Below are 14,225 nucleotides of genomic sequence, written 5' to 3' on the forward strand. Positions count from 1 at the left end.
AATCCCAGCAAATATTAAAAATAACACAGAAAGGTTCACACAGATGCAGAAAAACAATACTGATCTAATCTCACTATATTTTCCTGAATGATGTAAAGTATTCTGTTCCCTAGTTCAATTACTAGACCAAGACAAGATGAAGTGGGCGAGTGGTCCTTCTTTTTCAAGTTCACAAACAGACTGGCCTGAGGCTTCTGTCTCATCTAGTATTAAAATGTTATGTCAGTGCTGGATTTCAGAATGACATCACATACATCTAGGAACCTGACTTCTGGTTCACACACTAACCCCTTTACTAGAAACTGAATCAGAATCTAGCATATGTGTGTCATAATACACAAACACACACACACACCTTTGCTAAGATGTGTTACAGCATCTGGAAGCTATAAAAACATTTCAAAAACTTCCACCCTTCCAGGGTTGCAATTAGTTCACCCCTAAGGACAAAATAGTCCTGGTTTTCACAGACTTTTTGTCTCTGGCTGCAGTCAGAACTGTAAGATACAATCTTTATGGCCTAAACCAGGTAATTTAATTTCAGACTATTTTTCAAATTTGGCCTGAGATTAACCTCTTCTTTTCCAGTATCCTCTGTTACACTGTATTCATTTCAACAGTTACAATACAGTCTGACATACAAGTGTTTTTGTTTTCTGTCCAGCAGGACACACTGTTGGTACATTTTGAACACAAGCAGCTTTACAAATACATTTTCAGCACAAGCACCTGTACAGATCGGTCTTATAAGCAAATGACATATAATTCTTTACAAAACTCCAGCTAGCTGTGCTGGCATACGTTACACATCCACTGCTTACTTCTTCTGGCATAGCCTGCAATACCTCACATCGTCACAGTATCCAAATATTATAATTTTATACTTTTTAGATTAAGAATAGTAACTGTACTTTTTCAGTTTAGTACACTTGGCAGTATAAGTTTTTTTAACTTCTGAAGGCAAATTATTTGAAGTAGACCAAATTTCAACCTGTTTACACCTGGGGACTGGTGAAAATAGAATTATTATTTTGAAGACTGCTAAGGCAGAAATTAAAAACAGTATTTATAAGGAACCAGTTAAAACCGTCTCTTCTTGAGTGTTATATGCCAAAGGATATGAAGTCTGAAACTTCAGTTCTTTTTATGAGGAACAGATGAAAAATATTGGGCAAAAATCTGGACATTTGAGAGGTATGCTACCTACCTATCTCTTACACACACACCTACCCACCCACCCATAGTTCTCAATCAAAAAGGGATGCATCCCAACAAAATCAGGTACAAATCCAGAAATAATAAGGGACACTTTTCATATATTAGTATTATTAACTTGAGACATTGGCAAAATAACAGAACATGAGTGACTATGTATTTTTCTAGAGTAAAAGAAGTCTGTAACTCTAATTACTGTCATTATGTATTAAGTGTTATTCATCACCTTTTCTCATAAAGTCTGCACTTTTAGGTGGGATGACGAGGAATAGAGCTAAAATTTCAGTCAAAATCAGGGATGCCCCTGAAAATCAGGGACAGTTGAAAGGTATGCACCTACCTACTTCCCTTTCTCTAACACACACACACACATACACCTACCTCTCACTTGTCCATTCATGATCCGCATTTCAAATGTCGTCTGGCATTCAAATTACACACGCGTAGAAGACGATGGCATAAACAGCAGGTTGCACAGACACAGAAGACGAAAGCAGGTTGCACATGCTTGTTGCATCTGTGCTACCGGATGCAAAGGGCATTCTTCTTAAAGAAGAATTGCTTTCAGTCCACGGACTGGCAGTTGAAAAACACTGCAGTAGACAGTCCACATGTTTTTTTAAGCAAGGAAGTGATAACATGGTTTTGGAAAATGAAGAAAAACATTGCTATATGGGGGAGAAATCTCACTGGTGATCATTCGTAATAAGTTATTTTTGTAAAGTATGTCATTTTCACTTCTAGAGTAGTGTTGACATTTAAACTGATTATAGTTCCAACTCGCTAGTAGATGTATATTGGTTTTAACTGCGTTAGAGAAGAGAGCAGCATGCACCTATGAAGCTGGCTGTTCTTGTTTTAAAAGTGTTAAGTCTCTTGTTTTCATACATCCTTAGTTAGTTTGAAAGTACAGTTATTTAAGACAGTGGGTCATTGCCCAGTTCCATTTGCATTCCATAGTTTCCTTTTTTAATGGGGGATGTAGTAGAATGTTAGTTTGTCTGTGGGAGTACAGCTATGTCACATGGACATGGCTTGCTGCTCTAGCATCTTGGGTTGTGGAGAGGCAAAGAATGAATCTGCATTATGCTTGAGCTAGCACACCCTTATTAGGAAGGTGTCCATTGCTGACATTATCAGAGAGCAAGGGGAGAAATAGTTTACAAATGGATATTAAAAGTACCATATATATGAAACTACTTTCCATCTGTTTAAGCAGTAGCATATTTGTGAATATTAACATTTTATATTTTGTCATTTCTTCCACACAGGTGATGATTATCTTGAAGTACCTCTTTCAGTTTGGATTTTTTCCTTGGAATAGCAGTGTTATGTCCATCACAAATGATGGAAAACCCTACTTCCCACCTCGTATTCTGGGATTGGAAAAGATGGACAACTACATCAAATATGACCTGATTCAGCTGATGATTCTGTTTTTCCATCGCTCTCTTCTCCGGGTACAGTACACATTTGGTTTTTCAAGGGTGGAAGAAATAAAAAAGTATAAGAATGAAAATGTTTGGGCATATATGGCTGGCTAAAATGTGAAGTAATTTCTGATATTTTACAAAATTAACTTACAGTTTTTGTTGTAGTAGGAACACTAGACAGCATGTATCTTGCCTATTTCCAAGCATCAAAGAAAAACTGTTCACATGCAGTGTTGTAGACAATAACAAGTCTGAATACATGCTGAGAAATGTCTACTCCTTAATGCATCAGAACAATGTACAATGATGCCTTGTGGAGGATCATTTTGGGAGGTATATAATTATCCTATGTCTACCTTGCAGCTGTGTGAAAATGCAGTGACTGTGAGGGTTTCAAGTGGTCTGCCGTCCCATTTGCATAAAGTATACTGCTGTATAAAACATTGGTACAAGCTCTGTGTTTATAGAATGTAACCGCTATCATCTAGCTTCTTAGCATCAGTTTAGAAGTTAGTTTGGACTTCCTTATCTGGTCAGGATGAGGAACACTGGGTTTTCACTATCTTCCTCTTGAAGGGCATTATGTCTGCTACTGTTATTGCTGTAGGGACCAAGTGATGACCACAGGATGCACTGAACTGAAGGACAGATGCCACCAGAAACCTGTGCATGGAAGCCCCCAACCACAGACATACAAACACCTGTTACAGCTGAGTACTGATATCTTTTGGAAATGGGATAAATCATTCCTAGTTGTGGCTTGCAGAGTGAGGCAGAAGTATAGCTGAGACAATCTCCTTTCACATAAGTAGTATTCATGACTCAGTGAATGCTGTGCTCCTTTTTTTAGGTGTACATAAGTACTCCCTTTAGGGTCTTTTAGTTGCAACAGTAATTAGACTGTGGAAAGTGTTTGTGGGAGCACTTCTATATCACAGTTGAGAGATTGCATTAGGGCACAAACAAAGGTCTGTGCACAGTATTTTCATGTATAATGAAGGGGGAATGAGGTGATGTTTGACTGTCAGCAAATATGTTTCTTTTGGTAGTCTTCCTTATTTTGTTTCTTATTTTTAACTGTCATAGACTACTGATCCGCATGGACCTTTTTCAGATTCGTCCAGAGAGCACAAACTTACGAAAACATAAAATGGCATAACACCATGCACACAAAACAAGAAGAAAAAAATAACAAGACAAGGGCAACATGCAGTATTTGCAGTGTAGTACTAGTTCGGTAATAATAGCAAAAAATCTTTCAAATATGCTGGATACAGTGTTATCAGCAGACTGTAAGTTTGTAATAGCCAGTATGTATAACAATGTTCTTCATTATCATGAGTATTCATGAAAAGTGATACATTTTGGTGTCTGACATTTTATACTTGAGAAAAAACTACTACTGTTTTGGGACTTTGTATACTATGAATATTTCAGAGAGGAGCCAGAAGAGAAAAGAAGAAGAAGAAAAAAAATGCCCTAGCATTATAACATTTGGGGGGGTGATATTACATTTGCTTGGTAGGATAAGGAAACATAAGTCCATTTAGTCTCTCATTTAAGTGCCTCAACATTCTACCTGCCCACCATCTCTACCTTCCTTTTTACCTTTTTCCACCTGACCCATGACCTCTGGAATGCCTGTGTGGAATCCCACTCCACTGTCCATTTTGGTAGTCCATTCCATTGCTCCACAATCCTCTGTGTAAAGTATTTTCAGAGATCCAAGGGGTAGTTATTCCACATATTTTGCTGCCTATGCCCTCAGTCCCTACAGTGTCCTTTCCTATTCAGTGACCCCCCCCCCTCACATCCTCTTGACATGATCTTGTATACCAATATTATGTCCCCCGTCTTTCTAGTTTCAGGTGAGAAATTCTTTAGCTTCTCTAGCCCATGGCCATATTCCCTCCCCACTCTTCCACATATCTTTCTAATAGTGTTCCTTTGAATTCCTTCTAACAGACTGATGTACTTTTCTTTATATGGAATCCAGTGATGCAAGCAGTACTTAGGGTGTAGTCTAAGGGTGTACAGAGTGAAAGCATTACCTGTTTACTTCTGGGACCTGTCCGCTTCAGGGTATGCCCCAGCATTCTGTTTCTGCTTCCAGTGTTTTCTGACTCTGCTCCCATTTGTACAGTTCAGGTGTTATCAGCACATGCAGATCCTTTTCCTGTTTTGTTGCCATCAGTCCACTTCTTACTGATTCTTCAGACTAAGGTTGATGTCCTTCCTTATCACTGTTGCAATATTCTTTACTGTTAGGATATCCTGCCAAGGACTATCAAATGTCTGGCCAGCATACCAAAGCCTTTAGACCTTCCAGGCATCCAACATGCACAAGCTGTAAGGTACATATGTGATGTACACATCCCTATTGAAATGCTGGCATTTAAAATGCCGAAAATAAAAGACCAAAAACACAGGAGGAGAGTGAATCTCGAAGATCAATCTTCTCTTAAAGCTTATTTTTGCTAGGGGGCATGTCCCCCTACACCCCCCCCGAACTTGTATACAAACTCTGAGATCGCCATACCTCCGAGGAAAGGGAACATTCCAAAAAATGGCATCTCGAATTTAGTATCTTTAAGTCCATTTTTTTAGCCATTCAGTCATCATATTTTGGAACTTACACTAATAGGTCCCAACATTTCAAATGGTTACCAATGTACAGGTGCCTAAGCCTCAGAACTTCTTTGCTGCCAGTTCAAACACTCTCTCTGAATTTGATCTGTATGCCATTCACCAAGTTGGTCCATCTGGCAAGCCTTCTGTGGGGTTCCTTCCTTTTTTTTTTCTCCTTGTAATTTTTGTGTCATCTAGGAAGGGAAAGATACATGTGAGAAGTGCCTTTTTTTCTTTGGGTGCTACACATGGCTATATATTGTGAAATTTGTCATGCTTTGGCTCTAAGACCTGTGGCCTTTCTTTTGACACTCACGTTAATAAAAAAGTGGTTAGAAAGACCTTCTACATTGTCCACCTGATCATGAAGGGATTCACATCCAGATCTAGTGAGGTCATTGTTCCCCTGTACTCTTCACTTATCAGACCAATGATTGAGTACAATGCCCCATTCGGGATGTATCTCACCCGACATCTGCAGCAATTGGAGAGACCCCAAAAGTTCCTCACCAGAAGGATAAAGGGACTCCAAAATCTGTCATATGCTGCCAGATTGAAGAAACTCCAGCTCTATTCAGTCGCATACCGTCTGCTCAGAGGTGACATGTGCCTGACATACAAGGCCATGTCCAACCCAGAATTAATGGACATGCTCCACCTCAAAAAATCGAAATCCACCAAAACCACTAGAGCAAGCGACTTAAACCTTAGCACGGATATAAATGGGACGTGCTGGAGGGATAGATTTATCACTCAGAGACTCCCTATGCTGTGGAATAAAATCCCGGTCCATGTGAGGCAGAGCACCTCGCTGGCTCTGTTCAAGAGAAATCTTGACCTGTGGATGGGAGATCGTAGGTTTACCCCGGGAATCATCTCTGTGTCACTGCTGGACAGAGGCACAACAAACTAATGGGCACAGTATTTTTTCATATAAGGGGTGGCGTAAGCCACAAAACTTTGGGCTAGGCTTATAAATGCCTTAGGGCAGATAGCCTAGTATAAACCTATGAACCTATGAACCTAAGACAGTCCTCAGTCACCTGTTCTTCACCTGTATTTATTTGGAAAACCAGTGTCTGAAGCTTTCAGCTCATGTTCTCATGGCCAAATATGCCCACCCCAAAGTTCAGCTGCCACTTAAGAAAGAAGCCAAAAAGTCATGCACTGATCCTGCTGCTGTCCCTACTCTGTCGCTCGTCTCTTTCTCTCTCTCACATAGATGACAAGCAGGTGAGGTATTTCATTTAGATGCTTTAATATATAGAAACACATCAGGATGGATAACAGCATCATAAAATACAAACGAACTGGCTAACAGACAAGACCATACATACATACATGCTTACATCTCAAAGGCTTACTACAAAATGTCAGTCTAGCTTGCAGGTGCTCAGTATTTATACACTTGTGCAAAACCATTGGATAGCTTCTTAAAGGTACATGCACACACACACATTGATCTACATCCTCCCTCTTAAAAAGATTGCCCTTTGAAAAACAATATCAGAGTTAGACGTGCATTACTATATACATTAGAAACAAAGCACATTGTTCATGTCCAAGTTGCCTTATATCTGCTACAGGGTTTAGAGATATGACTATACCTTGTAACATAACAATCTGGACCAAATTTAGCAACAGGGACAGTCCATGGTGCACAACTCGTATCAGGAACTTCTGGATTCATCGCAAGAAAAAGAATGTCCTCCGGAACTTCCTCTGGAATTGGAATACTGGACAACTCACTCTGAGATAATCTTTCTCAAAGGCTATGTGCTGTGGTATAGGCTCAGACATTGGTCTCAAATGTTTCTAATTATGCCTAAAAATTACTCCTTGTGATTCCACAATGTATGATCTCAGCTCTGGGCAAATATTCTTCATGACACCAGTCCAATCATAACCTTTGGACATTTGCATCCTTACCACATCTCCTTCTCGTAATGGACTGAGCGGTTTGCTGGTTGTATCATAGCAGGACTTCTGGATTAGGCGTTTCTTCAACAGATTGAGTTTCATTGACCTGTTGTTCTTGACGCATGGAACCAACAATTGATTACTGATTGGTAATGTGGCTCTGGTTTGTCTCGACAGAAGTCTCTGAGCAGGTGAACCAAGATGTTTATAACGAGGAACATTTCTGAGAGTCAAGAGATTTAGGAAAACACTATTATCTTATTTTGACTTCTCGAGCAACTGTTTTGCACTTTGCATATTCTACCAAACCATTTGATTGTGGGTACTCTGGGCTACTCATGACATGAGTCAAGTCCCATTCTTCAGCAGATCTTTTGAACTGTTGGCTTGTAAACTGTGTGCCATTGTCAGAAATACTATGGACTGCAAAATGATGCTTCGTCTTAGTAATGGCATTACTGGATGCTAGGTCAGGAAGTAGGTCAATCTCGAACCAATTGGAGTAAGAGTCTGCTAACATCAAATAATTTATTCTCTCACTTAAGCTTCCTTTAGTTTCACCTATATAATATTTGTTGCATGAACACCCTATAGCATAAATAATCCCTCTACTAGTACATGTAAATGTTCCTTGTGTTTCAAACTTTTTACCTTTTATTTTCTCAAAAGTTTCTATTATATGTTGACAAATGGGTCACTTTCCACAAGGAAAGGTTCCTAATTTTGTCAAACTCTTAATAACTCTTTCTTCTGGTTTAAAATATTTACTATGAACCAAGACATTTTTTAAATTCCGTTCCCTCTGAAATGAAAGAATAAGAGAATAAAAGAACATATTAGAGATATTAAGAAAAATAAAAGCATAAGTCCTATAGCAGAGCACTGTAATAAAGTACATTTGGGTGATACAATGAATTTGAAAGTAACAGTTTTGGAGCAGGTTTTACAGCAGTTTGGAAATGTAGAAATGTTAAAGTATTTACTTAGGAAAAAGGAATCTATTTTCATTATTAAATATGATACTTTGCAACCCAGTGGTTTGAACAAAGAATGTAACTGGCAAAGTTTCATTTAATGATGTTTTATCTTTAAAATTTTATTTGAGTTTTAATTAATTGAGTGTAATTAATTAATTGGATGTTAATATATAAGAGGGGAAGGTTTTGGAGAAAAGAAATGTTACTCTGTAAAGGCTGAATGTGGCAGAGGCGCTAAGAGATTTTTATCTTGGAATAAAAAACATTTAGTTAACAGAAGAACAAGATACTACTGTTTTTTTTTTTTTTTTCGGTTTGAAGACTAAAATTATACTTTTTCATTCTCAGTATCATACGTTGCAGCCAGGCTGGAGCTGAATGCATAGGCTTTCTCAAGATAGTGACTAGAGGTTGGTGGTCTGTTTTGACCTGGATTGGTCTCCTATAAAATTAATCATGGAACTTTGAACATGCAAACACAATTGCCAAAAGCTCTTTCTCAATCTGGGCATACTGCATGTCAGTTTGGGTAAGAGTTCTCGATGTACAGGCAATAGGTTGATCCTCTTGTAGAATGACAGCACCAAGACCAAATTTCAAAGCATCACAGGAAAGTGCAACTGGTTTGTGAACATCATAGTATCCAAGAGTTGGTGGACTAGCAATTCTCTGTTTCAGGACTTCAAATGCTCTCTAACCAAGGCCAGGATACATCTTCACATGTCTGCTCTCTAAGGGGTGCTGATAGTTGGCTCAAGTCTGGAATGAACTTGCCTAGGTAGTTGACCATGCCAAGAAAACATTGCAGGGCTGAACACTTGTCTGGAGCTGGCATCTTGAGAATGGATTTTTGCTTTGAAGGGTCTGGTTGTAAGCCTGTATTGGTAAATAAATGACCAACATAAGTAACCTCTTGTAGCCTGAATTTGCATTTCTGTGGATTGAGCTTAAGATTCACTTGACGTGCCCTTTCTAGAACTTTTCTGAGGTTTCTGTCATTCTGTGCTTCATCATAACCACCTTACTATTATGTCATCTACTATAGTAGCACAAGGATACCCAGAAAAATTTGCTCCATTGCACGCTGAAAGACTTCACTTGCAGAATTTATTCCAAATAGCATCCATACCTGCCAAACAGAGTACTGAATGTAGTGAGCAATGATGATTTCTTGTCAAGTTGAATTTGTCAAAATGAACTCTCTGCATCTAAGACTGAAGAAACAGTGTCATTTGGCATCAAGGCTGCGACGTCTACTGTGACCATTGGATGATGAGGCCTTTTCAATGCTTTGTTCAAATCTCGTGGATCAATACATATTCTGATGTCATCTGAGCTTTTCTTAAGAGCTACCATCATGGAACATACCCATTCAGTTGGAGTTTCAACTGGATAAATCACAACTTGTTGCACCATTTTATCTAGCTCGGCTTTGACTCTGTCCTGCAAGGCTATTAGAACTTTAGGTGCTGGCCTGATAGCTGGACTGATCTCTGGGTCTAACTTCATGGAGTGCACAACTGGAAGTTTGCCTAATATGTCTTTGAAAAGATCAGCATAGGTGGAAAAAATGTACTGGTAAAAATTAGAGTAGCGGTCTTTTAAGCTAACTTGGTGGACTCCCTTATTAAGTAAAAGCAGTACTATTTTCAAACTGTCTCTGAGCAATAATAATGACTGGACATGCCTCTTGACCAAATAAAATAACCTGTAGCTTATTTCAGCAGAGTAACATGAAAGTACTACTGAGCCTTTGGTTTGAATTTCTTCACCTCCCTAAGCAACAAGCTTTGCACACCTGGCCAAATCAAGCCTTTCACCATGACACACACTAGCAAATGTTTCTGCTCACATAACATTGCAGTTGGAACATGTGTCAACTTTGAGCTCTATGGGTTTGCCATTTATCCAAACAGTGCAAAATACTTCATTCTTTGCCCTTAAATCTACTGCACTGACTGTTTCATGAAGTACTGACATACCATCAACATAAAGAGTAGGGTTGCAACTTTCTTGATCAACTCATTTCTTAAAATGTTCCCTATTAATAAAAGGATGTGAGCCTTTTAATTTGCAAAACTTTTTGAAATGATTCCATTTATTGCATTTGTGACATTGTTGACCAAAAGTTAAAAAAATTTCACTTTTAGATTCATGATTTCCAATACAGTTACAACAGTTGGCAATGAAACTAGGTTGGGGCCCATGCTTTGAGTTTGCTGACTTACTGTTCTGCTTCACTGAGACTGTGCGAACTCTGGAGTTTGCTGGAAACCTCTAGGGTTAACCAGTGAGTGCTGCAGGGGCTACAATTGCTGCCATGTACTTGGGCCTGTTTCTTTTAATTATGTACTGCATCCTAAGCAACATGAGCTTTATCACTGTGCCTTCTAGAGCTGTTCTCATTTGTAAGCATATTTGTGTGCTTTTTTGTGAGCTTGTATATCTAACAAATCTCAGTGGCCTTATTCAAAGTTAAATCACTGTTACGAAGCAAAATCTTTTCCACATCGTCATCTTTAACCACACACAAGTCTGTCCTTTATCAACTCATCCTTTAAATCTGCATGGTTTAGCTTTATTCCTCAGGTCAGTCATATATGCTGCAAAAGTTTCACCAGGCTTTTGATCCCTTGTATAAAATAAGTGCCTTTCCATTGTAGCATTTATCTGGGGGTTATACATTTCTCTAAATTTACATTTTAAGCACTGTGGGTCCTCCCTTGACTCAGCTTGTACAACAATATGATGGCTTCCCCTTTTCCAGTATAGACAGCAGGGACATACAGAAATGAACATTCCCTTTCTGTGGCTTCTGACCCAGATAAATTAAGTAGAATAAATGCCTTTGTACAGTCATTTTTATCAGAAAATGCAGCCTGTATGAAAATGTCATACTCTTGCTCAAACATTCTCCAGTTCTCTGCAATATTACTGTCAAACACAAGTGCACTGGGTTTTCGAAATCCATCTTCCATGCCAACAAAGTATACACAAACACACTGAAAATATGGCCCTTGTAATTATGTGCTAACTGTTCCGTGAGCTTGTAATAATATTCAGATGTACAGTAAACTCTTCGAAATTCTGTACATTGCGAAATATGCTTTGTAATGGCTATATTCTGTGAAATAACTTTACTGTAACACTGTACAACCATGCGGACACTTTATACACTTCTGATAACTCAAAAATCTTTGCTTAATACAAAGAATACATGCTTTGCAAAAATGTGGTAGATGTTCTTCGTTCCACATTGCTGCAGTCCTAACTATTGGGTAGTCCGCTGTCCAGTCGGCCCGAATACCAAAGTATATGGCTGACGTCGGTCAGGGCGCATTAGACTGACGTCAGTACGTCAGGGTACTAATGCGCATGACCGACGCCATATCCTCAGTCTTTTTTGCCGCGTGGTCCGATGCAGAAGCAGTTTTGCGAGTGCAGGTTGGCGTTCTGAAATTTTCTGAAGTCGGAGTTTCAGACTGAATCAAAGTTGGCTAAGTACCCCGTTGGGGAACGTTTTGGTTTTTTCTTGCCTCAGTATTTAACCGGATGTCAGAAAAGTGAATAACTGTATTTCTTGTGGGAAACAGATACCTCATAGGGATTACCATACTTTGTGTATACCTTGTTTAGGGCCTGAGCACGACGTTGTTGGATGCCGCTCTTGTGCTAGATTTAACAAACGCACTATTAAGAGAAGGTTAGACTGTGCCAGGTTAGTGTTTGGGAAGCGTTGTAATTATAAAATGCCGTCGGATGCTCCGACGCCCGCTTCATCCAAGAAGCGCAAGGATAAAACTGCAAAGCCTAGGGTTGATGAACCGGCAGTCCCGGACGTCGGTTCTTTAGAAACTCAGTGGAGTCAGAGGTTTTGCCAGGAGTTTCTTTGGAGTCTCAGGCAGAGACTTTACTGTTACAGGATGTGCCCTCTCAGGAGGTAGGCCAGGCTGAGGGGGCTTCTCAGGTAACTGTTCTTCCCTCTCTTCCCAAGGTAGTTAGAGCCTCTCCTTCTGTTTCCAAAACTTCTTTGAGAGGTAGGCCAAGTTTAGCCTCAGTGGGGGCTTCTCCTAGCACTTCAGGTTCTGTGCCTAAGAAACATATGCTTAAAATGGCAGAAGATTTGATTACTATGATTAGAGGTTCTATGCCCTCTCCTGATAAGAGGCCTAGGGTGGAACCTGAGTTTGAGAGTTTGGAACAGTGTTCAGAGGCTTGAGTCTTCTGCGGAAGACTTGCAGGAGTATCCTCCTTATTCTGATTCTGATGTGGATGATTCCACTCCTACAGCTTCTCCTCCTGAGGATTTCTCATTTTCAGAGACTCTGCATTCCATGAGGGAGCACTTTAAATGGGAAGGCCAAGATTACTCTGATTCTAGGAAAAGGCTTAGGGAATTCTTGTTTTACCCCAGCATAGGCCCTTAGCTATACCTCCTGTGTTGAATGTGGTAGAAGATGTTTTGCAGAGGCTTCCCTGAACCCTGATTCCTTGCCTCCTGCTCCTGTTAAACCTGATAGGTACTATAGGGTGCCTGAAGCTCATAAGTATCTTTTAAGAGTCCTAGGGCAGACCCGAGACTGTTTCTCAGGGACCTAAAGGTGTTAAGGCCTCTGTTGTTAAAAACCCTGTTCCCACTGATAAAGAGGCAAGGGCTTTGGATAGATGGGGAAAGAAAGTGTATACTTCTTCCACTTTAGCCATGAGGGCGTTGAATTGTCAGTTTCACATGCTAAAATATCAAAATTATCTCCTTTCACAATTGAAATCTAAGGTGGATGCTTTGGCGGAAGGTATTGAGTGTAAAGAGTTGCTGGATTTAGTTCATGTGTCTGAACAAGTGGGTAAGCATTCTTTGCAATGTGGTTTTGATGCTGTACAGGCCTCCTCGAGGGTGGCTGCCACTAGTTCTGTTCTTCGCAGGCATGCCTGGTTGAGGGATCAGAATTTAGCTGAGCATGTTAAGACAAGGATTTTGGATGCTCCTTTACAGTCTGATGTGTTGTTTGGTTCGCCTGTGGAAGCAGTTTTAAAGAAAATGGAGGACAAAGCTAAGTCTATGCAAACTGTTAAAGATTTTTTGCAGGTGCAGCCACCCAAGTTTAGTAGAAATTGGCCTACTAAGGGTTGGACATATCCTGCTTATGATTCCCAGTCTAGGGGTAGGTCTAGGCGTGGTAGGGGCAGAGCTCAAGGTTCTTTTAGGCCTAGAACAGGAGTTCACCTGCTCAGACTTCTGGTGAGGGCAGGGGTCAGTCCTTTCGTAAACAGACCCAATGACCTGCCTTTTCAGCTGCCAGTAGATTCTCGTCTGGCAGCTCCTTTGGGAGGAAGACTGTCTCTTTTCAAAGAAAATTGGGATTTAATTACTCAAGACAGATGGGTGTTGGATATCATTCACCACGGTTACAGGTTTTATTTCCATACATTGCCCCTTTCAAAGGCATGCCAGACGTTCCTCCTCCACAAAGGAAAGAGGCTCACAAGCAAATTTCTCAGTTACTCCAAATAGGGGCCATTCAGCCAGTCCCTGTATCACAAAGGGGCCTAGGATTTTATTCTCGCCTGTTCCTAGTACCAAAGAAGGGGAACACGTGGAGACCAATTTTGGATTTATCTATCCTCAACACTTATCTGGACATTCCCAAGTTCAAGATGTTGACGTTACAACAGCTTTTACCTCTGCTGGGCAAAGATCACTGGATGGTAACTTTAGATCTCAAGGAAGCTTACCTTCATGTGCCTATAAGACTAAGTTGCAGGAAGTATCTGCGTTTTCGAGCTGGAAATTCTCATTATCAGTTCTCTGCATTGCCCTTTGGCTTATCTACTGCCCAGAGTATTCACAAAGGTTCTGGCTCCAGTGATAGCTTACTTCAGGCTACAAGGAATTCAAATCTATCCTTACTTGGACGACTGCCTGATTCTGGCTCAAGAAAAGGAAGACCTTCTACAGCATCTGGAATATGTTATAGCAGTGCTAAGATGCCTAGGGTATTCTGTGAGCGAAATAAAGTCCAGTCTAGTACCCTCTCAAGACATGTGCTTTCTG

General features: G+C 40.1%; 1 protein-coding gene across 1 annotated transcript in view; it reads left to right on the plus strand.

Moving 5' to 3' along the window:
- PIEZO1 (piezo type mechanosensitive ion channel component 1) overlaps positions 1 to 14,225 on the plus strand; it is a 3,550,337-nt gene that overhangs the window by 2,908,200 nt on the left and 627,912 nt on the right. Inside the window, exon 36 of the mRNA XM_044081575.1 lies at positions 2,487 to 2,675. Coding sequence (XP_043937510.1) covers positions 2,487 to 2,675 — 189 coding nt within the window. The remainder of the gene's footprint in view (positions 1 to 2,486; positions 2,676 to 14,225) is intronic.

Source organism: Protopterus annectens, chromosome 8.part1 (assembly GCF_019279795.1).
Source record: "Protopterus annectens isolate FY-2018-M chromosome 8.part1, PAN1.0, whole genome shotgun sequence".
NCBI lineage: Eukaryota > Metazoa > Chordata > Ceratodontiformes > Protopteridae > Protopterus > Protopterus annectens.